This window comes from Balaenoptera acutorostrata, chromosome 19, assembly GCF_949987535.1.
Source record: "Balaenoptera acutorostrata chromosome 19, mBalAcu1.1, whole genome shotgun sequence".
Taxonomy (NCBI): Eukaryota; Metazoa; Chordata; class Mammalia; order Artiodactyla; family Balaenopteridae; genus Balaenoptera; species Balaenoptera acutorostrata.
Genome location: NC_080082.1, coordinates 56,156,214 through 56,180,790, shown reverse-complemented (window position 1 = coordinate 56,180,790; position 24,577 = coordinate 56,156,214). Strand labels below are relative to the sequence as shown.

Genomic DNA, 24,577 nt, shown 5'->3' with positions numbered 1-24,577 from the left:
TTCTCCAGTGAAAGAAAGTGTTTGATCTCATTTACAAATGTACCATGGATTTCTGGGGGTTGAGACCCCTTCCCCCCACTTCTCTGCATTTGGAAGGTTTTTTTCTCTTTGAAAAGGAGCAAAAATAAGCTGCATGTGCAGAAGACATATTTTGGGGTGTCTGCCCAGCTTACAAGGCAAAACCTCCCCGCTTTTTACTGAGCACTGAGCCCTCACAAATGGGGCTGAGCCCCTGGACCTCTGATTGTACAAAACACCTCTGCTCCCCACCGCAGCCACAGTGATGGGACTAAGGTTGACAACTGTCCCAAGTAAGGTAATCAGATACCTTTTCCAGAGGTGTCAGAGATAAGGCAAAGGGATGCTGGCTAAGTTGGCCAGTTCCTTTGAACAGGGGTGTTGGGGATTTGCAAGCTATGGGATGGTGCCTTTCTCCACATGGATGGAGAAGCATCGACTGCCCATCTGCAGAGCGAGACAGAGAACTGTGAATTCCATGTTCCTGGAGAAGAGGATTACAAGGGCTGAGGGGTGGGAGGCTGGGAGAGGCAGCAAGCAACTACCCTGGTTCCAGTAGCTTTCCTGCTTTCTGACCATGCTCTCCTGCCATTTGTGGTAGATTGCAAGAACGGCCACAGATTCTTCCCCTCCCATCAAAAGGTGAGGTCATTTCCCCACCTATTGAATCTGAGCTGGTCACGTGACTTGCTTTGGGCAATAGAATGTGACAGAAGTGATAATTTGCCAGTTCTTAACCTTGGTCCTAAGAGGCATTGTGTTTCTGCCCTCACTCTTGGAATCCTGCCTCTGTCATGAACATGCTTGTGTCTGCTTGCTAGAGAATGAGAGATGACGTGGAAGAGTCAGTTACATGGCCAGTTACCACAGCTGAGGCTATCCTAGTCCAGACAGCCCCTAGGCAACGTGCCAACCAACCGTAGATGCATAAATGAGCCCAGCAGAGAGACCAGAAGAGCTGCCCAGCTGTGCCCAACCCACATCGATAACCCATAGAATTGTATGCTAAATAAATCGCTGTTGTTTCAAGCCACTAAGTTTTGGCGGGTAGTTTGTTACATACCAAGTGCTAACTGATACACCCTTGGATTCCTGGAACTCTTTCTGGATCCTTATATTAAATCTTCCTTGTGTTTTTTCTTGAGCTACTTCAGTGAGCTTCTTTTGGTTGCAGCACAAGAGTTTTAAGAAATCTAGACTGATTATGTGCTCCAAGGGATTTGGTGAGATGGGGAGATGGATGGCAGCTGGCAAGAGGAGACAAAAGCAGTCCCTGGGCCTCTCAACAAGATGGGAACATCCCACAGAAAAATGACCAGAAAACCTGGAGGGAGGAGGTCTCAAATGGAGCTCCCAGGGCCTTCATCTTGTCCCTAGTCCCAGGATTCTCCCCTCCCCACACTTCTTCTTGGTCTCACCTGTTGGGCTGATAGATGCCCACACTTCAGATGCACATTTGTACTCCTTTTTTTTCCTTTGCCACCCCACATATCCTGTCTTCTAATAGCAAAGAGTAGGGTTTTTCTGGGGGTTTTTTTGGCCATGCCATGAAGCTTGTGTGATCTTAGTTCCCCAACCAGGGATCCAACCTGGGCCCTCAGCAGTGAGAGCACAGAGTACTAACCACTGGACCGCCAGTGAGTTCCTGGTAATGCTTGTATTATTAAAAATGGTACTATAACTTCTGCCCTCTCTTGTAGCTGTGTTTACGAGATTTCATGTTTTTGTGATTTATCTAAATTTGTTCCATTACTATGTAGTATTTCACTGTGGAACCCATTGTATGAAAATACAATGAATTTGACTGGAAAACAATTTGGGAGCAGTGATAAAAGCTGAAGATATACATATTCTATAACTGCGAAGTTCCACTACTAATTATATACTGAACAGAAATATACACGTGTTCCACAAAATGTATATTTTGAAACTGGACATTGTAAAATAGCTGTTAGTATTTTTGAGCACCACATAAAAATTCGTGGTTAAGATCTGCTTGTAATATCTCCTTTTGTCTAGATTCATTTATTTGTTTTTAAAATTTTTATTCAATTTATTTAAACTGAAAAAAACCCCCAAAGTGGTTCACTCATTTCTTCTTTGTCAGCCACACCTACAGTGAAGAGAGAGAAATATTAATAATAACAAAAACAATAATAATAATACATGTGGCTGACATTCATTGAAGGCTCACCGTGTGCCAGGCATTATTTACAGTTCTTTACTCCCACCATCTTACGTAATCCACACACCTACCCTTTGAGGCAGGTATTATGTTACCGTTATCCTTGTTTTACCAATGGGCCACAGAGCAGTTAAATGAGTCACCCAAAGTCCCACAGGCTAGCCTATGGCAGAGCTGGGATGAACCTAAGGGACCTGGCTTCAGGGTCCATGACCTTCACTGCAAACCACGGGGATCTCTCTTGACCCTTGATGGGTATCGTAGACGTGTGTGTAGGGTGCCTCCCAACCCAGACCCCTCTTTTCTGAAGATTGCCCCTCTCCACCGGGAGAGTCAACACAGCCATGCTTGTCCCCATGACCTCATCTCCAAGGTCACAGCTGATTGGACAAGGCTGGTTCCCTCTGGATGATGTCAGCATTGGTCTGCCATAATAGGTCTTGGCCAAGATGGCGGGGAGGAGAAGAAGTGACCCCTCCTGCCCCTCATGGAGGGAGGGATTCCACGTGGTCTGGGTGAGGATTTTTCACACCAGCCTGATTTCTCACCTTTCCCCTCTAAGAACATGACTTTGGAGTTAGACCTGGGTTTGATTCAGGGTCAGCTCTTTGTCAGCGGCATGTCCTTTGGGAAAGTTGATGGATTTCTCTGAGATTTAGTTCTACGCATGTGGAAAGTGAGGGCAAGAACAGCACCCATCCTGAGAGCCGTGACTTGAGGGCTCCTGGCACTTACTGAGGGCCCAGGAAATTGGAGCCACAGGGACGAAGACGATGTGGGTGATTCACCAGCAGCCTGGCCCTCCCCCACCCCTAGAAGGTTCCACACGGCACTCATGGACAGGAGACCTGGCCCCAGTCCCTCCCAGCTGGTCCACAGGGTCTTTCCAAACCATTTCAGCATTCAGATTTCTCTTCCTCAGTACGTCAGCTACGAAGGCTTGTATCGTTAATGACGGAAAAGAGGCAGTGTAGGTTAGGGGCTAGAACTAAGAGTGAGGCAGTGTTCTGGGTTCGAATCCCTCTTCAACTGTGCGGTCTGGGGCCAGTCTCTTCTCTCTCAGCCTTAGTTTCGTCTTCGACGAAAACGAGCTCTTCATCCCTACCCCATTCCCCACCCCCGCCAAGCTCTTGTGGAGGTGAAATAGAATAATGTTTAGCAAGCACATCCATGGTAAGATATTATAGTATTATAATAATAGATAACACATCTAGGATGAAAATGTAAGTCAGATGTAAGACAGATCCCATCCCTCCTCTGCCCCAAATCCTCCATGGCTCCCATCTCACTCAGAACAAAAGCCAAGTCCTTGCATGGCCCGCAAGACCTTAAGCTGTCTGGTGCCCCCCTCCCCCAATGACCCCTGCTTCCTTCTCTGATCCCACGTCCTACTTCTCTCCCCATTTTTCACGCCACTCTAGCCACACTGGCCCCCTTGCTATTCCTTGAACATGCCAGGCAAGTCCCACCTCAGGGCCTTTGCATTTGCTGTTCCTTCTGCCAGCTATGCCCTTCCCCCAGATCCACTGGCTCCCTCCCTCCTTTCCTTTGCTTTATGTCTTTGCTCAGATGTCACTTTCTCAGGGAGGCGTTCGCTAACTTAGTTAAAGGTGCCCCATCCCCACACTCCCTGTGCCCTTTCCTGGCCTTACTCCTCTCCTTAGCTCTCATACTATCTATGTATGTACTATCTATCAACATACTATCTATGTTTTACTTGGTCATCATGTGTATTGTATCTCCGACTAGGATGCAAGTTCATGAGGGCAAGGACTTTCCGCTGTTTATTCCCACGGTATCAGTGCCTGGCACATAGTAGGTACTCAACAGTTATGTGTGGAAGGGATGAATATAACACTGACCATATCCCAGGCCCTGCTTTAAAGGCTTTTTTTTTTTTTTTTTGGCCACGCTGTGCGTCTTGTGGGATCTTAGTTCCCTGACCAGGGATTGAACCCAGGCCACCTGCAGTGGAAGCATGGAGCCCTAACCAGTGGACCACCAGGGAATTCCCAAAAGGCTTTAGAAATATTACCTCGTTTAATCCAAATGACAGCCCTGTGAGGCAGGTGCTATTAATACCACCCCCATTTTGCAGATGGGCAAACTGAGGCACAGAGAGGGGAAGTGACTTGCCATGGCCTCACTGTGGGTAAGTGACAGAGCTGGGATTTGAACCCAGCTCCAGAGCCCTCTCCTGTCTCTCTGTTCCCCTGGGGCCACTTTGGGAACTGACGAGTTGGATGGGCACATCAGGGGTCAATGTCATCCTCTCCAAATGAGCTTTAAGCTCCTTGGGATGAGGCAGTTGGTTTGACTTCAGTCTTGCTGCAGAGTGAGCTCTGCGCCTTGTGGGGGCTGAGTGGATGGGAAGGAGGGAAGGCAGGTACCTTAGCTTCCAGATTATGGTGAAGACCGTGCTTCCGACCAGTACCACAGGTGCGGCCACAATGAGGGCAAAGGCAGAGCTTCCTGACAGGGAGAGGGTAGGGTTCGGCTTGATGGGCACAGGGTCTGTGGGATCCACGATGTCTTCTGGGAACCAAGAAGGGGAGAGACAGGAGGAGACACCCTCCCTCCACACCCCCCACTCCCACCATTCCACCTCCTCCCCATCCTCCGGGTCTCCACCCCAGCTTCATCCCCGCTCTCCTGTCCCAGTCGCTCCCCGACCCATCTTCCCACCACACAGAAGCCAGAGGGGTCTTTTTAAAGGTCACACTTGACCCTGTTCCTCCCCTGCTCAGAACCTTGCCGTGGCTACCCAGGACTTCACCTTGGCCTTCGAGGCCCTGCCACCTGGCCAGTCTCATCTCTCTCCACCCCCTACCTTTATAACCAAGCCCTGTTGGCGTCTACTCAATTTTCTAAGCTCACTCCCATCTCTATCCTACTTCCAGGCCTTTGTCTGTGCCCCTGGAATGCCATTTATGCCATTTTCTCTCCCTTGGCCTGGACAATTCCTATGTATCCTAGTACCAGCTCAGATGTCCCCTCTTCCAGGAAGCCCGCCCTGATCCCCTTGCTGGGTCAGGCACCTCCTTGGGTCTCACAGCCCTCTGATCTCCCCCACCCCAGCCCTGCCCACTCTGGTCATTACTGTTTGTGGAAAGGTCTGTCCCTTACTGGACTGGGAGTCCTGTGAGGGCAGGGCCAGGACTGTCTCTGTCACCAGATGCCCTCAGCACTGCCCAGCATGGGCCAGTCACATAATAGGTGCTCAATAAACATTTCCTGAACAGTTGATGAGTGAGGAAAGGGGGTCTTGAAAGTATTGTCATTCTCAGTGAATGTGTCAGGGTCAACAGGTGCTCCAAGATTTACATTTTTTACCTTTTTTTTCTCCCAGGAAATCACCTCAAAACCAAATCCTGAAGCTCCCACTGAACCCTGGCTGGGGAGAGAGGCAGATCTCAGGAACGTAGCCAAGCCAGGCTTTCCATTATCCCTGCCCTTTCCATGCCCTGGACCTTTGCTCATGTGATCCCCGCTGCCTACATGCCTCCCTGCTTCTCCACTGGCAGCTTCTCTGTATCTTTCCAGCTCACGCCATGAACAGAAATACTAAAAATAATATGCATGATAACTGCTGCTATTTTTAAAGCATCTGCTAACTGGTGTCTGCTAGCCTCACACACATACCATTTCAGTTCCTTATAGCAATCTTGCAGAGGTCTACACGATCACTCTGATTATACACAGGAGGAAACTGAGGCTCAGAGAAGGGACGTCACTTGCCCTAAGTCACCCAGCCAAGAAGGCACAGGGACAGGAATTGAGCCCCATTTTGACGGGCTCCCAAACCACTTTTCTTATCCCAGTAACTGGCTGTTCTTTTTACTGCCGCCTGAGCCTTCGTACATACTATTGCATACAGTAACAGGCACAAAATTAATAATAATATGGATAATACTAATCATAACAGTGATACTAGTTCATGTTTATTGAGCACTCACTAGTGTTCCGTAGTGCTAGGCACTCTTATTTTAAGCTGTTCACCTGCTTATCTCATCAAATGCTCACAGCTACACTTTGGGGTGGGCACTATTATTTTCCCAATTTTATAGATGAGGAAACTGAGGGACAGAGAAGTCAAGGCACTGGTCCAAAGTCACACAGCCAGGAAGTGGTGGAGCCAAAATTCAAATTCCAAAGCCCGTGCTTGGAACCACTCATTATATTATCACCTTAATTTTTTCTCCGGCATATGCTGAGACTCAGAGGTGAAGAGGCTTCCCAAATTCACACAGCCAGCAAATGGTTGGAGCCGGGACCCAGGCAGCTGGCTCCAGATCCTGTCCTGAGCTTTCATTAGAGTTTATGTCTTTGGCCTGCAGCCTCTCATCTGTAAAATGGACTAATAATCCCCACTCTGCCAGGAGGATGAAAGAGTGAGATACCATCTTGGCTATAAAGGGTATCAGAGGGGACTGAGCATAGAATGTAGCTCAGTGGAATCAGGAAAGCTGGCCACTGACCAGCAAGGGTACAGGGTCCGGGGTGACAGTGGGGTACTCACGTGGCAGCATGATAGTCACAGGCTGGGAGAAATACATTCCCTGGCTGTTCTCGGCCAAGCATACATAGGTGCCCAGATCCTCCAAGGACAACCTCTGGATAATCAGCCTCTCCCCGATCCCGCGAGGATGCCCATTGAAGGTCCATCGTAGCACAGGTTCAGGTTGGATGGAAGCCACCCACTGCAGGATCACTGAGTAGTTGAGTTCACTCCGGAGGATACCTTGTGTGTTCCCCAGCAATGTCAGCAGCCAGCACCCCGTCAGAGTTGGCTGTGCAAACAGGGAGCAAGGTCACATGGGTGGAGACCACTCAGAGAGGCTGAGCACTTCTTCTGTTCACCACAGAGGCATTCATTCATTAATTCATCCACTCATTCATTCACCAACGAATGTGTTTGGAGTGCCTGGTCTGTGCCCAGACGCTGGATGTAGCAGAGCTGTTGGTGCCCTCACCCTCAGCCCTTCCAACTGCCAACACTGCATCTGTTGCTTCAGGGCTTCTGCTGGCTGCCAGAGCCTGCTCTGACCATGGAGGCAACAGGCCAGAGTGCTGGAGGGTGGGCACACTGGGGGGGCGCAGCCTTCCACAGTGACTGACGCGGGCTGGTATATAAATACCCCAGCTCCCCTGCCCTCAGCTGGGCCAGGATAAAAGCCAAGGAGCTAGGAGGAGCAGTTGGATTCTGGATCATTTTGCAGGCAGAGCCCATAGGACTTGCCGATGGATTGGATGTGGGTGGGAGAGAGAGGGGGGTCAAGGGGACCTCCAAGGCATGGGGCCTCAGCTACTGGCAGGGCTCTTTACAGAGAACATATATAATCCTCACCATAGTTCTCTTTTCGTGTTGTTTCTTTTCTTTTTTTTTTCAGGTGAAAGACTCTGAGGTCTGGGGGTGCTTAGGGCCAGGCCTCATAGTCAGAGAGAGAGGCATAGCTGGGATTTGAATGTGATGTCGTGGTGAGTGCTGGGGACCACCACACGGAGCTGATTTCCAATTTCCGTGCAACATGAAAAGTGAAAAAAACTTCAGTCCAACCAGAGAGCTCACAGAAGGCTTCCTGGAGGAGGTGGTGCCTGAGCTAAGCCTTGCGGGAGGAGAAAGAGCCCACCAGGTGTGGAAACAGGAATCAATGTAACAGCCACCTAGACTGGGCTCTTACTATGAGCCAAGCACCATTCTAAACACATGTTAACTACAGCTTGTTATCTTACTGGCTTGTTATATTGCGAATGAGACCCATGCTTGGGTGAAATCATTTAGTAGGGTGTAACCAGCATTTAAAACATGAAATGAAATATAATAGAAAATGTCAGAATGCATTACTCATGGCAATAATTGTTATTTTATGACACTTGTCTTTCAGTGACTGGTGGTGTGTGGATATATGGACATACTGGGTCATGATATGAAATGCAGTTCTTACTGTGGGTCATGATTTTAAAACCTCAGAAGCCACTGGATTTACTCATTGAATCCTCACAACAACCCTATGAGGTAGGTCTTATTGTTATCCCCCTTTTAATGGGAAAACGAAAGCTCAAAGAGGTCAAGTCCCCTGAAAAACTCATAGCGAGCATTTGCTTACTCTGTGCCAGGCACTGTTCTAGGCGTTTGGCGTGGATTACCTTATTTGCTCCTCACAGCACTTCTACGAGGGAGGGTCTACAGTGACTTCATTTACAGAGGAGGACGCTGAAACACACAAATGGGAAGTCACTTTGCAGAGGCACGTGGCTAGTAAGTGAAGGAGCAGGGATTTGAATGCAGGCGGTTCCAGTTTCAGAGCCTGCACAAGCTCCAGGCAGAGAACGGCACAGGCAAAGGTGTGGAGGTGGGCTTTTTGAAGAAGAACTGGCTTTCAAATCACAGATATGTAGACTGATGGACCTCAGCAGCCCTTACATGTCCTGGTGGATGTAAAAACCCCCCGGTGCAGAAGCGGGGTTCCTAGCCGCCTCTCTCCACCTTTGCTTGTACCTTAGAGATGTTGCAGGGCTAGAGAGGCAGCGTGGAAGGAGATAAGCTCCAGGATCACAGAGAGTGGTGCGAATCCTAGCTTGGCCCTTTGCTTCTACCTGACCACAGGCTGTTGATGTCACCTCTCCAAGCCTCAGTCTCCCCACTTGTGCAAGGGGCGTGGTGCTTAGAGCATCTTGTTTCTCAGGCTGTTGTGAAATCCCCAGTGTTTGGTCCATAGTGAGGGCTCAGTAACTTGGAGCCACTCACTCATGCTTCCCGTGTTTACGCTGGCTGGTCTCTCTGCAGGAGCGCTTGCCCCAACTCTTCACCTGGCATACTCCTGCTCAGGCTTCAGGTCCCAGCTCAGATATCCCCGCCTCTGGGATCTCCCTCCATCTTTTCTGCCCTTCTTCCTTTAGTCACAGAATCCTACATTTTTATCTAGGTATATGGTTGCCCAGGATAAAGACTACATTTTCAGCTTCTCTTATAGCTAACTATGACCATGTGACTAGTTCCCAGCCAATGGGATGTGAGCAACCTCTGTGTTGGGCCGTAAAAGGCAGGCATCCTCACTCCCCTTCGCCTCTCCTGTTACGTTGGTTGGAATGCAGGTGTGATGGGAGCTGTCTTGGGTCCCACAGGCAGGACAGAACCTAGTGAGGACAGAACAGTTAGAAGGAGCCTGGGTCCTGCCACCCTGAAGCCACCACTTCATCCCTACACCGTTCATGCCAGACTACTATGTGAGAGAGAGAAACTTCTATCTTATTTAAGACACTGTTATTTTGGGTCTTTTTTTTTTTTTTTTAAAGGTGAGCTTTTTTTTTTTTAAATTAATTAATTAATTAATTTTTGGCTGTGTTGGGTCTTCGTTTCCGTGCAAGGGCTTTCTCTAGTTGCGGCGAGCGGGGGCCACTCTTCATCGCGGTGTGCGGGCCTCTCACTATCGCGGCCTCTCTTGTTGCGGAGCATAGGCTCCAGACGCGCAGGCTCAGTAGTTGTGGCTCACGGGCCTAGTTGCTCCACGGCATGTGGGATCTTCCCAGACCAGGGCTCGAACCCATGTCCCCTGCATCGGCAGGCAGATTCTCAACCACTGCGCCACCAGGGAAGCCCTATTTTGGGTCTTTATTAGCACACCAGAATCTGAATCTTAACTATTATAGTCTCTGTTATGGACTGAATTGTGTTCCTCCCCTCCCCGCCCCCCCACTCCAAATTCATATGTTGAAGTGCTAACCCCCAGTACCTCAGAATGTGACTGTATTTGGTGATAGGGCCTTTAATGGGGCAGTGAGGGTGGGCCCTAATACAATCTGACTGATGTCCTTATAAGAAGAGAGACTAGGACACACAGGGAGACACCAGGGGTGCACACAAAGAAGAAAGGTCATGTGAGGACATAGTGAGAAAGCAGCCATCTGCAAGCCAAGGAGAGGGCCTCAGAAGAAACCACACCTGCTCACACCTTGATCTTGGACTTCCAGCCTCCAGAACTGTGAGAAATAAATTTCTGGTTTTTAAAAAAAATTTTTTTTTATAAATTTATTTATTTATTTTTACTTTTGGCTGCATTGGGTCTTTGTTGCTGCGCATGGGCTTTTCTCTAGTTGTGGCGAGCGGGGGCTACTCTTCATGGCGGTGCGCGGGCTTCTCATTGGGTGGCTTCTCTTGTTGCAGAGCACGGGCTCTAGGCGCGCGGGCTTCAGTGGTTGTGGCCCACGGGCTTAGTTGCTCCGCGGCATGTGGGATCTTCCCAGACCAGGGCTCGAACCTGTGTCCCCTGCATTGGCAGGCAGATTCTTAACCACTGCGCCACCAGGGAAGCCCCTAAATTTCTGTTTTTTAAGCCTCCCAGCATGTGGTATTTTGGAGTGGCAGCCCTAGTAGATTAATACGTCTCTAAACTACCTTCTAAGGACGATGTGTCTGGTTAACCTCAGGGCTTGGTTTTTCTGGTTCAGGTGTGAAAGTGCAAGTCCAGAGCTGAATAGCTCATAAAAACAGAGGTGAGTTCTGAAGGCTTCCACCAGAGACCCTTGTCCTTCCCCAAGTGATAATGAACAAATATTTAATGAATATCTGTTGGAAAGTGTGATAGATGACAAAAAAATAGCCAGGAGACTTTGCAACTTTTCTCACCAAGAGGCGGAGCCTATTTCCCTCCCGTTGGAGCAAAGCCGGTCATGTGACTCGCTTTGGCCAATAAAACATGGCAGAAGCGATGGCTTGCGCGTTCTGAGCCTGGGCCTCAGGAAGCTTCTGCTCTTGTTTCTCATCCTTTGCTGAGTGAACAAACCCAGGCTCTCCTGCTGGAGGATGAGAAGCCTCGTGGCCCAATTACCCCCACTGCCCCAGCTGCCAGCCAGGCCACTGCCAGACATGGGAAGGAGGCCATCCTGGACCAGTGCCTAGGCACTCCCTCCCCAGCTGGCTACAGAAACATGAGTGAGCGCGACTAAAATTAGCTGAGACCAAAAGAAGTGTTCAGCAGAATCCTGAGCTAAAAATACGGTTGCTATTTTAAGTTCTGCGGTGGTTTGCTAGGGAGGATTGGTGACAGAATGGGTCCCGATGGGCCCTGCTGACTGAGAACCGGGTCCCTCCTGCCACAGGGCCCCGCTCACCGTTGACCTGTATCTGCTCCGTCGCACTCCTGCGTCCCCTGCTGGTTTCCAGCACCACAGTGTAGCTGCCTGCATCTTGAGTTGTCACATTTCTGATGACCAGGCTGCTTTGGGTATCCAGCGTCTCCTGGCCAGTGTGGCCGGGCCCTGGGAGGCCCTCAGGGGAGGAGATCATGGCTTCTGCCTGGGCCTCGTGCCCTCGGAATCAAGAAGTGGAGAGAACCCCATCGAGGCTTCTGGGGACTAGCAGGTGGGCATCGGCTCCTTCTGTCAAGGGGTCCAGAGAGGCAGAGGAGGGCAGCTCCGAGGAGGCAGAGCAGGTGAAGAATGCGACCAGGCTGCCTTGGAGCGGGTGGGAGGGAGAAGAGAGAGCAGGGGAGCAATGGGATCAAAGGCAGGATGCTGGCCCCACAAGTAACCCTTCCTGTGCTGGTGAGAATGAGTGCCGTCGAGAGCTGATGATGGCAACGGTGATAATAATAATAAAGAAATAAAAAGGAACATTCCTTAAGAACCTCCTACAAGCCAGACACTGTCTAAAGTGTTGAACAGATATTATCTTACTTATTCCTACATCAGCCCCACAAGGCACTTAGTATGCTGGGCGCCACGCAGATTCGCCCTCCATCTTGCTCTGCTCTGCTCCCCAAAAGGCTGACTTCTCTGAGCTGCATCCCTGGGGATCCCTCGCCTTTTGTTTCTGGTTGGCTTCTGCCAATGGGAGCATTGGTGGAAGACAGGAGGGCAGAAGGGAGTGACCTTGAGGTAACTGGTCCCACAGCTCCCTCCCTGCTGCATCAGCACTGGTTCAATAGGTCCCTCTATTAGAGATCCTATTGGGTGACCCTCTCCATATACCACTCTTTTGGGGTTTTGGGGTCTGCTCTTCCTTTTACAGCTTCTAGCCCAGGGGAGGTTACAGCTTCCTGCTGTTGCTAGCCCCTGGGTGCTGCAAAATCCCATGTCAGTTTACCTATACCCTGCCTAGTCCCCCTATTAAACTCTCCTCATTACTCCTTTTGAGTGGACCATCTGTGTCTTGCCTCAACTCTGACTGATACAGCTATTATACCCCTATCAGAGATGAGGAAATGGAGGTACAGAGAATTTAAGATGTTTTTCCAGAATTTCATAAGTGATAAACATTTGAGTTGTGATCCACGCCCAGGCAGCTGAAATTCTTAGCCACTAAACGATACTGTCCACTGTATCCCCCATCCCTGTTTCTCTCATTTCCCCTAATTTTCCATATTGCATAAAGCATGGGTCAAACCCTTGGAGTCTGGCTCCAGACCCTAGGCACTTGCCCAACCCATTCTTCTGCCTCTCACTAGAATGGTGACTATTGCAGTAAGAACATCAACTCCAGTCATAAAAGACTGAAAATTTTGACATAATGATTAAAAGAAACTTTTGCAAAGTTAAAAAAAACAACCCACCACCCACAAAGTCAAAAGGACAATGACATACTACGAAAAATAATCTGCAACTGATATCACAGATGAAGAGCCCATTTCACTACTATATATAGAGCTCCTAGGTATCAAGAAGAAAAGTATTGGCAACCTAACAGAAAAATGTACAAAAGATATAGGTTGGAGGTTCTTAGAAAAGAAAATTCAAATGTCTCTTGACATAGGGAAAATGTTCAGTTGTACTCATAGTAAGAGAAATGCAAATTGAACAAACCAAGATAAAACTTTTCATCTGTCAGGTTGGCAGAAATCCAAAAGTTTCATGATGTGTGTTGGTGAGGCTGAGGGCAAAAGGAAACACAGGGCTGGTGCAACCCCATGTGGAGGGCAGTCTGGCAAAGTCTTTCAAGATGAAAAAATCCCCATAACCATTGACCCTGTAATTAAACATCAGGGAATGTATTCTATAGATACACTTTCCCAGTATGAAATGACTAAAGTACAGGGTTATTTGCCACACTTTGCTTATAATGGCAAAAGATTGAAAATACCCAAATGCCCATCCATAAGGAACTGATTAAGTAAATTATGGTCCATTCACACAATGGAACAATACAGCTCTACTAAAGGATGAGGAAGAACTCAGAGAAAGATCACCAAGGTAAGTAGTTAAGATACAAATGCAAGCTGCTGAACAGTTTATATGGTGTGCTATCTTTGGTGTAAAAATGGGAGAAAAATAAATATGTGTTTGCATTTTTTGTAAACATGAAGAATCTCCGGAAGGATATATAAAAATAGTGGTTATCTGTATGCGGGAGGTGGGGAGGGAGGGCACGTGGGGAACTGGGTGGGTGGGGGAGGACAGAGACTTCACTCAAGGCCTTTTTATATATCATTGAGACTAGAACCATGGGAATGTATAACCCATTCAAAAATTAAGTAAAATCTGAATAAATGAAATAAGAGAGTATAAACTAGGTTCTTCATTGTTTTGCACACACAAACGCACACGCCCCAGATTGCAGGCTGCAGAACTGAATTGCCAGCATGCATGTCCCAAAACTTAACTAGCTCTGGTGACTTTGGGAAAGTTACTTAACCTCTCTGAGCCTCAGTTTCCTTATCTATAAAATGAGAATAATAATGTCTCTAATGATTCTCAGTAGGGATGATCCCCCCCCCAACCCCAGTCCACCCCCCCACCAGGGGACATTGACAATGTCTGGAACTCTTTTTGGTTGTCACGACTTGGGACGGTGTGCTGTTGGCATCTGGTGGGTAGAGGCCACGGACACTGCTAAACATCCTACAGTGTACAGGACGGGCCCGCACAACGAGGCATCATCGGGTCCAAAATGTCAGTAGTGCCGATGTTCAGAAGCCCTGATCTAATGCTTGTGAAGTGCTTAGACTAGTGCAGTAACAAAGTGACTGCCAGATAAATGCTGGACATTAATTATAATTATCATCATTATTATCATCCTTGCCTCCACACTTGCAAGTACTGGGTGTACCGTAAATGTGCCTTTTAAGATAAAGAACACATAATAAGTTGTTACATTTTAAGGATCAGAAATACCCACTTACAGCACAAATGTTAAAACCTCAGCTCTCTTCTGGGTAAATGAAGGAGAAGCGGTGGCCAGAGAGAACATCTTCCAGGGCAGGCGGCATCATCAGCTACAAACGTGCTGTGCCCAGGGAGGGAGGGTGTGTGTGTGTGTGTGTGTGTGTGGTCCTAGAAGGCAGCTTCTAGTGATCAGCTGACACTGCATGCTGACTTAGTGCCGAGGACTGCGCCAAACTCTCCCAACCGTTATCCCACTGATCCCTCTCAACAACTCAGAAGTTGGTGCTAGTCTATATTCCAGGCAGGGAAACTGAGGCACAGCAAGCATGAGTCTCAGAGCCAAGGTCATAAGTGGAGAGTTAGGAGTCATCTCAACACGGGGTCTTCTGGCAGGCTCACTGCCCACCTCCCACCTCCATTGATTTTTCTCTCTGAGTCAGCAGCTGGTGTGACCTTGCTCATAAACCTTCCATGGCTCCCCAGTGCCCTCAGGACATAGTGCAGACTCCTTCACCTGTCACTCTTGCTACATCTCTGCGCTCCTCTTTCCACTCTTCCCTCATTCTCTGCATCAGTCCGACTGAACGCCGTGCAGTTGCTCTAGCCTCCAGGCCCCTGCCCGTGCTGTTCTCCCTACCTAGAATGCTGTTCCGCACCAACTCTTTATCAAGCTGTGATTCAAGTTTTGGCTCAGGCATCCCGCCTTCTGAAATTTTCCCTGACCCTCAGGTGTGCTTGGTAATAGATAACTATTATACAGTGTTTGGGCAGGGACCTTAATTGACTTGATGGGGCAATGGAAGCTCTTGTCAAAGCGACGGGAATAAAGTGTTATACCCAAGAACCTGCTCAAGGTTTTGCTTTTCTATCTTGATAGAAAAGTTTGTTGTCTTAACGCTTTTATGAAACAAAGAGCACAGGGATGCAATTTGCATAGCTGACATCTTATCTTTCTGAGGTCCTATTTCGATTTTGACAGCTTTGAAAGGTCCTCCCCTGACCACCACCTTCCCAGCTTCAGACCTGAGCCCTTTCTTCTGGGTCTCCCTCCCCCAACCCATTCCTGCCCCACCCATTCTGGGTCATCACTATCTGGGGATGGGTCTGTCTTCTCTCTGTACTGTGAGCCCCAGGAGGGCAGGGCTGGGGCTGTCTTGGTCACTGCTGTGTCCCCAGCACCACCCAGCACAGGCCGGGCACAGAGTAGGCGCCAGGGGTGTTTGTTGAATATGTGATGGAAGGGGAAGATCCCAGGTCACGCAGTCCGTGTTCTGCTATCAAGTTCTGACTCTGACACAGCTGCAGGTGCCTGGTGATTCAGGGAGTGTCCTCAAGGCATCTTAAGAAGAAAACCCCACATCTTAGCAATCCTTGCTCCAGCTGATGTAGAATCATGGTTTCATTCATAGACTCTGAGGCCGCTGGACCTGGGTTCATAACCCTGACTTGGCTGATCATTATTCAGGGCCCTGAGCCTCAGTTTTCCCACTCATCAAGGAGGGTGGTTGATAGTAACCAACTGAGTGCCTGAGATTCAATGAGATTATGAATTTTCAGGGCTCAGGACAGTCTAACTTAGGTATTAAATATATATAGTACCTAAATATCTTATATATACCTTATATATAAGATTTATATACTATAATAATACCTTATATATATAATACCTATAAAATATATATATATACTATAATAATACCATATATATACCTATAAATACTATACTATATGCTATATACTATATATACAATATATACCATAATAATACCTTATATATAATACCTATACTATATATATATTTATATATATATATATATATATAAATATATATATGGAATTTCAGAGCTGGAACCGTAGAGATGGTTCCAGAACTCTTACTTGCCAGGAGCATGGTTATTTTATTTCATCTCTAATCTTCAATCAGATGAGAAAAAGTCTGTATTCAATTTTTCCCTGTTTGAGCCCAGGACACTCTCTGAATCACTATGTATAAATATAAATATAAATATAAATATAAATATAAATATAAATATAAATATAAATATAAATATAAATACACCACAATGTCAAACTTGACTCTCCCATTGTCTCAAAATCTCCCCAGAGTTTCCAGAGGCTGAGAACAAACTAACAAGATGCTAAGAGCTCCCCGTTCCCAACTAAGGTCTAGCTAACAGGGGTTACCCGTCACCAGTTCTGCCAGCACCAGCTGCCCTACCCCCGCCAGGCCTTGGGAAGGGAGGCTGAGAGCTCATGGAGAGGAGGGGATGACACAGAGTGAGGCTTCCTGGGGGAGAGCTGAGGCTGAACTGGGGGTCCCCCCTGGGGCTGGGGGCTGGGGCTTTCCTCCACCTCCTGCCAAGTCAGGGAGGCCCCAAGGAAACCTCTTGGAGAGCTGGAGATGTGTGCTCCGGAGTCTGTGGGAACTTAGACCTCTTAAGTCTCCAGGTGAGGGATGGAGGGGGAGTGGGCTGGGTGGAAATGGCCCACACCTCCAGCATTTGGTGGGACAACGAAGATGTTCACGAGTTTTCCTTGAGCCAGTGTGGATGCCCCTGAAGGGAGCCGGCTGGAGGCTGTTCTGCCAAAGAGCCCCGTGGGAGACGACCTGCCGGGTGGGTTCCCCACCCAGAAGGATCTAACCATCATGCCTCAGCCACACAGAAGGCCATGTCCCCACCTTACAACGACAGCAGCCAAGTTGAAACTTTCCGGCCCCTTCCTTGCCCTTCCTCTCCTCTGCGCATGGCCTTGGGGGGCGGGCTGGGCACAGACCTCAGCTCTGGGTGGGGAGAAAGGGCGCACAGAGAGAAATAGGAACGAGGCCCACCACGTGCCACCATGTCTCCACTGCTGTCTGACCCAGGCCAGAGCTGGGGAGGAGGTGAAGCCTTAAACTGTGGGTGGGGTTTTGAAATTACACAGAACTGGACTTCTTAAGACCTGGAAAAAGAGGCAATTCATTTACTCTCTGAGAGGCAGATGTGGGTGGTCTCTGGAAAGTGTGGTCTTGGTGGCCAGACCATCTGGGTTCAAGTCCTCCTTCTGTTACTTTCAAGCTGTGTGGCCTGGGGAGGACCCATAACCTCTCTGTGTCTCAGTTTCACTCTATGAAATGGGGATCAGAGAGCTCTTGCCTCATGGGGTTAAGAATTAAATGTTACTGTAAGAAAACCACTTAGAACAGGCTGACATGTAGAAGTACTCAGTCACAATGACCTCTTTATATTATGATTGTTATTTTATTATTGTTGTTCTTATTATTTTAAAATTATTATTAGATGTGGATAGCTAGGGTGAGACGGTGCTCTGGTGGAAAGGGACTGGGATGGGATCCTGAATTCCGATTTTGCCTTTGCCAGTCACGTGCTCTTGAGCGAATGACCCCACCCCTATTTGAGCCTCACTTTCCTCCTTTGTAGAAGGGGTCAATTGCACGGCCTCTTGGGGATTTCAAGAGCTCCTGTGCGTCGGGCGCCCGTGCTGCATGGGCTTTAAACTGACCAGAGTCAGAGCTCAGAGTGGGGGCGTCTCTGATTTGAATAAAGGCTCTCCCCGGGGATGTCCCCTCTTTGTCTCCAACCCGTGGGTGCAACCCCCACGCACCTGTTAGAAGCATCCTTCTCCAGGCGGGGCTGTGGCCGGAGCCGGCGGCGCCCAGAGGACACCTCATGCCGCTTTCCGTCCTGCGGCGGCTCAGGGGAAGTCGCCCTGTCGGGAGTGGGGTCCCCTAGAGCGCACAGTCAAGTATGCAGCCTGGCCCCGCCCCCGCACTGGCCCCGCCCATTCCCGGCCCCACCTCCGCCTCCCCAAGTCTCGGGCTCCAGCTGTGGGCTGGGAAGTCACCGCCAGGTGTGCGGTGACTCTTCTCTTCTCTGGGTTGGTGGCAGTGTGGGTGGGGAGTAGGCTGGGGCAGGGTCCCTGGAGAAGGGGCTCTCCTCTCTGCCTCCGCCTCCCAGCCCCTCCAGGCCGGGAGAATGGTGAAGATGGAGAGTGGGGCAGAAGTGTCCTGCCCCTGTAACCCCACATCAGAGGCAACGACCGGCCAAAGGTCATCAGGTTGGTGGTGGCTGGGCCTCATGCTGGCCTCCTGGCTTTTCTCCAGACTTTATGACTATTGGCTCTGAGCCTCTGTAAAATGGGGGTGTTAATAACAGTGCCTATCCCAGGGGCAGAGGGGCCCATGGACATCAGGTGCCCAGCAGAGTGCCTGGCATATCGTAGGTGCTCAATAAATGGCCGTAGCTATTACAATAATGCTAATTATTATTAATACTGGTGTCTAGGATGTCCTGGAGTCATGATCAGAAGCCCCTTCTCAGAGCCTTGCTCATACCGTATCCTGAATTTTGGATTCTGGAAGGATAAGCCACAAAAGCTTCTTTCTCTCATCCTTTTTACCCTCCAGGCCCATTCTTTCCTTCTTAAGTTAATAATGGTATTGTCCAAATAATAGCTGATGTTTACTGAACACCTGTTTTGTGCCAGCCCTAGCTATCGCGTTTTACAATTGTTGTCCGATTGAATCCTCATTGTAACCCTGAGGGGTTGGTATGATCATCCTTATTTTCCAGCACTGCACAGAGGCTAAGGAATTCACCTAATGTCCCAGAGCTATTCACAATGACTTTTGTCAGTTCTTGGAGCGAGCCACCTCAGGGCCTTAGCACTGCTACTCCCTCTTGGAGGCTTTCACAGATCATCTCATGGCTGACTGCATCTCATTATTCCAGTCTCAAATCAAATATCAACTCTCCACAAAGGCCTTCCCTAATGCCTACTGCAAGTCAGGCCCCTAGCTTCTCGCTAGCAAGACACACTGCTTTCTTCTCTTTACAATATTTACTACTATCTGAAATTACTTATTTCTTTGTCCACTTGTTTATTATTTGTCTCTTATCGCCCACATCCACCTCCCTAGCTAGAATGTCAGATCCAGGAGGGTAGGGATTTTGTTTGGCTCACGACTGTTTTCCGCAGGGTCTAGAACAGGACCTGGCACACCATGGGTGCCCAATTAATTTCCTTTAGCGAATGCATGAAAAAATCAGTAAGTGAGTGAGTATAATGAGAGTGTTGGAATTTGAACTCAGATCTGACTCAGAAGTTCATGCTTTTCTCTCCCAGAGATGTCCAGGTTCTACCTCACCCTGGGGCAAAGTCTCCCCCGTGAGTCTCTAAAAGTAGTCATTATCAAGTGACGTGGTTATGTCTTTATTAGTATTAGCCATACTGCCTCTTTTATGATTTTTCTGAAGGCCTCTGCTAGACCAACTAGCCAGGCCAGGGGACCACTGATGGGTAATAAACAAGTATTTGCAACATGATTAATAACCATCTATGGATGAGGACCCTGTGGTTTCTGCTCCACCAGTACTCACCCTCTTTTATCCGGGTAACAGCACCTGGAGCTTGTTTTGAGAAACCAACTTCCTCCCGGTTCCAGGGAGCTGAGGGGCCCAGGCCTGGCTAATCAGAGCACTTCACTCTTCAACCACAGTGATTGGGTGAGGGCTGGACATGTGACCCAAGCCTGGCCAATCAGAGCATTTCAACCCCATGCCTCAGTGATTTCTTGAGACTTGGGCGTGTGACCCAAAGCAGGCCAAGGAGGAGCAAAATGAGGACTTTTATTGGAATTCTGGGGAATACAGCACTTCTTTCTCCTGGGTTTGCTAAGCTGAAGGGATCTAAGTGTGGAGCTGCTGGGGGCCCTCTTTCTACCATGAGTAGAGAGGCTGTAAGAGAATGAGGTCAACATATAGGAAAGCATAGCCAGAATGGACAGAAATTTCTGGTGATACCATTTAAACACCTAGATCCAGCTGTGCCTGAAATTGGTAATAATGCTTCACATTTTGTGTTATGTGAGTCTATATATTCCCATTGATCTTCTGAGAACAGTTTGATTTGGGGTTCAGTTACTTGTCTCCAAAAGAACTTTGATTGAAAGAAAAAGTGAAAAATAAAGTTTTGAGAGCATATGATTTGGGATCTAGCAGAGCCTGAGGATGGGTAGGGGAAGCCCCCTGTGGAGGAGATGGCTAAACTGACCCTGGGCGAGGAGGAGGATTTAGCAGGTCAGTGTTTCACAAACCTCAGTCTTTCTCCTACCACATCATAATTCCTTCCATATGCACACCCACGTACATTTTAATTTATTTACTCAATATTTTTCTTTAAAACAACTCAACTAAAATAAGCTCAACTCAGTTTTTAAACAGTAACATTCACAAAATTTTATACTTATATGCCAAGTACATTAATGCAGATGAAAATAAAAACATAATGATGAAAATAAAACATGTGTCCACATAACTGTGTAAATTTTTGGTGTGTCACAAAAAGAACACGAGCCCCTTTGTTGCATAACGATGTGAAGATACTTAACACTACTGAACTGTACCTTAAGAATGGTTAAGATGGTGAATTTTGTATCATGAGGGTTTTTTAAAATCACAATTAAAATTTTTTAAATTGTTTTTTAAAAAATAGAAGAAGACCAGGAACAGTCATGTACATAGCTTGCCTTTACAGTCTAAAATAAACCCTTGCTTATATTCCAAGAAATAGCTAAATTATGTAGAAATCATAAACCATCATCAAGTCCATAGTTAACTTGGGGAAGGGACTGACTGCTTAAGTGGGAAGAAAGAATGCAAATGGCAGATGTAATATCTAATAAGTCACTTCTCTTTCATTAGGGTCAAATAGCTTAGTCTACCGTCACTAGTGATGTCATGTGAGTACTATGTAGCTCCTAATATGATGTGATAAGAAGGGCCTCTACGGTATTTCACCTCTACGGTATTTCTTGCCACACCCCCCCCCCCCCCACCAACAAACCCATAACTCCTGTCTAAGTATGAGAAAAACTCAGACAAACCCAAACTGAGGGGCATTCTACAAAATATCTGACCAGTATTCCTCAAAACTATGACAGCCATGAAAAACAAGGTAAGACTAAGAAACTGTCACAAAGGAGACTCAGGAGTCATGAAAACGACATGTGATATGGTATCTTGATTGCATCCTGGAACAGAAGAAGGATGTTAGTAGAAATATTGGTGAAATTAGAATAAAGTCGAGAGTTTAATTAAAAAAATACACGAGTCCCACTTGGAGGAAATAACTGTGGCATGACAATTGCTAACATTTACAGAGAACTCAACTCTGAGTGGGGCACTGCTCTAAACACTTTACGTCTATTAGTTCATTCATCCTTTCAACAGCCCTCTGAGGCGGGTGCTGCCATTCTCCTACTACAAAGGAAGAAACTGAGGCACAGAGAGGGTAAGTGTCTTACCCAAGGCTACGCAGCTGGTGGATGGCTGGGTAGATCCAGGTGTCAGATTCTGGAGTCTGTGATCTTAAACATTATATACAACAATCTTTTAAAGTCATCTGCGGGGACTTCCCTGATGGTCCAGTGGCTAAGAATCTGCCTTCCAATGCAGGGGACTAGGGTTCGATCCCTGGTCGGGGAACTAAGACCCCACATGCTGTGGGGCAACTAAACCTGTGTACCACAACTAGAGAGCCTGTGTGTCGCAAGGAAAGATCCTGTGTGCCACAACTAAGACCCTACAAAGCCAAAAATAAATAATAAACAAACAAACAAATAAATGTTAAAAGAAATAAAGTCATTTGGGAAACTAACACATTGTAAATCAACTATACTCCAATAAAATTTTTAAAAATAAAGTCACTTGGGCCTTCTAACATCCCTATTATTGTTTTCATCTTTTCATATGAGCAAACAGAGATACATGGTTGAGGTTAAATAAATTGTTCAAGGTCACACAGATGTAAGTCACATTCACCCCAAGCCAGCCTCACTTCCTTCCTCCCATCCTCAAGACAATGAGGCACAAGGTCAGATCCTGTTTCCTTGGCTCCTTGAGTCCTTGTAGCATCATTTATTTCTCCTGCTGTGTGTGTGTGTGAGTATGTGTGTGTGTGATGGTGTGTTGGAGGGGAGCAGTAAAGCATCATTTTATTAATAACATGACAAATAGACAATGCTGGGCAGTTCTGGACAGAATTGTAAAAAAGCAGTTTGAAAGCCAAAAGAACTCCCTGTCCCACCAGGGGCTAAGTTTGGGTGGAGAAAGCCTTATCCCACATGTTTCACATTTCCATGGCAGGATGTCCTGTCATCTGTCAGAGGCATCCACAGCCCCTTCCAGGGGTTTTGGAAATATCTGCTTACATTTTGGTCGTCACATGCCTGAGGTTGAAACAGTACTGACATTTATTGGGGTAAAGATCCTGCAGTAATAGGTGGAACTGTCCCATACAACAGAGACTTGTCTCACCTAAAAAGCCAACAGCACACCAGTTAGAAAGGTGAAGTTAGAGTAAGGCTCCCGGCTTTTGTCCCCACCTTCCTGTTATGAAATTGATGAGTCTGGGAGAGGAAACTAAGCTTGCGTGGCTCTCTGTTTTTTGTCCTGTTTTGTGTCCCTCTCTGTTTTTGGATCTGCATATTTTGGTCTGTTGCCTCCTGCCAGGTGATAAAGAGCCTATTGGAGGTAAGTTTATAAGGAAGAGAAACTAGTGGTGCCCCCACAGCTGATCTATTAGCCTCCTCTTTCATTTCATTTCAGTTAAAGAAATTTTAGCTGGACCCTTAATTGCTTGGAATAAGGACTACATTTCCCAGCTTCCCCTGCAGCAAGTGTGGCCATGTGACCAGATTCTGGTCAATGAGATGTGAGCAGAGGTGCACTTTTTAGGTCATGCCCTTAAAGGAAGAGGGCCTCCCTTTCTCGTTTTCCCTTTCTTCTGGCTAGAGTGGGGACATAGTGCGTTGGCATCCTGGGCCAAGGGGACAAGTGCAACAGGATAGAAGAGCCCAGGTTCCTTGGCACCTTCACAGAGCAGAGCTGCACACCAGCTTGGGCTGTTGCAAGAGAGAGAAATACATCTCTGTGTAATTTAAGCTATCATTATTTTGAATCTGTCACATGCAGCTAAATTTTAAGCTGTTCAGTTTGGGAGCAGCAGAAAGGAGGGGGAGGTGATGGCAAACCCACTGGGTCTCAGGACTCAGCCATGTTCCCTGCTATTGCTTATCGTTCAGGTAATAAATCCATCATGTTATCCTCTCTCTTGCTTACTCCTGCATCTCTTTCTCTCTCTCAATTGTTTCTGCCTGCAGACGAGGACAAGGGGTGATGTTTACTGAGATCTTAAATCTCCACCCGGTTGCTGGTAGAAAAATAGGTGCGAAGAAACCAGAAGTCATCTGGACCTTCTTCTGCAAAGCAGGCCCTACCTACGCAGGGGAAAGGCCAGAAGTGGATTTCCCCCTGGATATAGGAAGCTGAAGAGAAAATGTCCCAGGGGTTTTAGATTGTGGATTCGTTTGCTCACCATGGGAGCCTTCCCCCTTCTGACGTGCCTTCCAGTACCACAGCTAAAACTACACTTCCTCACTCCCCTTGAAGCCATATTTCTGTCAATCTGACATACTTGCATGAGATTTGGAAAGTGAAAGTGAAATGGAGGTTCTGCTAATGTTGCTTCTGCCATGAATTTTGGCAAGCACAGTCACGGACAGGCTGCTGTTTTTTTTCTGAGGTACCACAAGTGACTGGCTTTCTGCGTTTTGAGAGGCTCTCATCTCTGTGAATCCAGCAAATGTGATGTGGTTCTGGAGCTGACAATTCCAGTACAGGCCTACTCGTTTTATTGCGCTTCATAGATACTACGTTTTTCACAAATTGAAGGTTGACAACCCTGTGTTGAGCAAGTCTATTGGCGCCATTTTCCAACAGCATTTGCACACTTCGTGTCTCTTGTGTCACATTTTGGTAATTCTCACAATATCTCAAACTTTCTCATTATTATATTTGTTATGGAGTTCTGTGATCAGTGATCTTTGATGTTGCTACTACAACTGGCTGAAGGCGCAGATGATGGTTAGCATTTTTTAGCAATAATGTATTTTTAAATTAAGGTATGTGCATTTTTTTTAGACGTAATGCTATTGCACACTTACTAGACTCCAGTATAGTGTAAACATAACTTCTATATGCACTGGGAAACCAAGAAATTCCTGTGACTTGCTTTAGTGTGATATTCCCTTTATTGCAATGGTCTGGAACTGAACCTGTAATATCTGTATGCCTGTAGTAACAGCTTTTTGATTCCCCACCTTTCTGTGATGGTGGAGGCAGCAGCTCCCTTGGTGGGTCAGTTCTGCAGTTTCAGTTCTGCAGTTGTGGGGTCTGATGGAGTCAGCTTCCTTTACCTTTTCCATCAGAGGGC

The 24,577-nt window shown here is 47.4% G+C and overlaps 1 protein-coding gene and 1 long non-coding RNA gene across 4 annotated transcripts; one reads left to right on the top strand and one right to left on the bottom strand.

Annotated features, from left to right (window-relative positions):
• Positions 1 to 1,978: 1,978 nt before the first annotated feature.
• IGSF23 (immunoglobulin superfamily member 23) lies at positions 1,979 to 11,459 on the bottom strand. 3 transcript variants are annotated; one of them, XM_007168107.3, is made up of 4 exons: positions 11,315 to 11,459; positions 6,723 to 6,993; positions 4,594 to 4,675; positions 1,979 to 2,131 (listed from the first exon to the last, which is right to left on the bottom strand). In XM_007168107.3, exons 1-4 carry the CDS (start codon positions 11,387 to 11,389, stop codon positions 2,122 to 2,124), a joined length of 438 nt encoding a protein of 145 aa, XP_007168169.1. In that variant the 5' UTR covers positions 11,390 to 11,459; the 3' UTR covers positions 1,979 to 2,121. The 3 variants fall into 3 exon arrangements, with proteins under 3 accessions (XP_007168169.1, XP_007168168.1, XP_007168167.1); XM_007168106.3 differs by having other exon boundaries at positions 4,594 to 4,717; positions 11,315 to 11,458; XM_007168105.3 differs by having other exon boundaries at positions 4,594 to 4,738; positions 11,315 to 11,451.
• LOC103001960 (uncharacterized) lies at positions 7,383 to 24,198 on the top strand. The gene is made up of 4 exons (XR_449816.2): positions 7,383 to 7,455; positions 7,594 to 7,836; positions 8,089 to 8,219; positions 23,466 to 24,198. It is a non-coding gene; the product is annotated as an uncharacterized LOC103001960 (long non-coding RNA).
• The last annotated feature ends 379 nt before the right edge of the window (positions 24,199 to 24,577 follow it).

What these genes read in the sequence shown, in the direction of transcription:
- IGSF23 (XM_007168105.3), bottom strand. Translation starts at nt 11,389, where the DNA reads ATGCAGGCAGCTACACTGTGGTGCTGGAAACCAGCAGGGGACGCAGGA. An exon ending in GGAGCAGATACAGGTCAACG is followed by an intron (nt 6,994 to 11,314) that starts GTGAGCGGGGCC and finishes CTGTTTGCACAG; the next exon opens with CCAACTCTGACGGGGTGCTG. An exon ending in TGTGACTATCATGCTGCCAC is followed by an intron (nt 4,739 to 6,722) that starts GTGAGTACCCCA and finishes CTTGGTTCCCAG; the next exon opens with AAGACATCGTGGATCCCACA.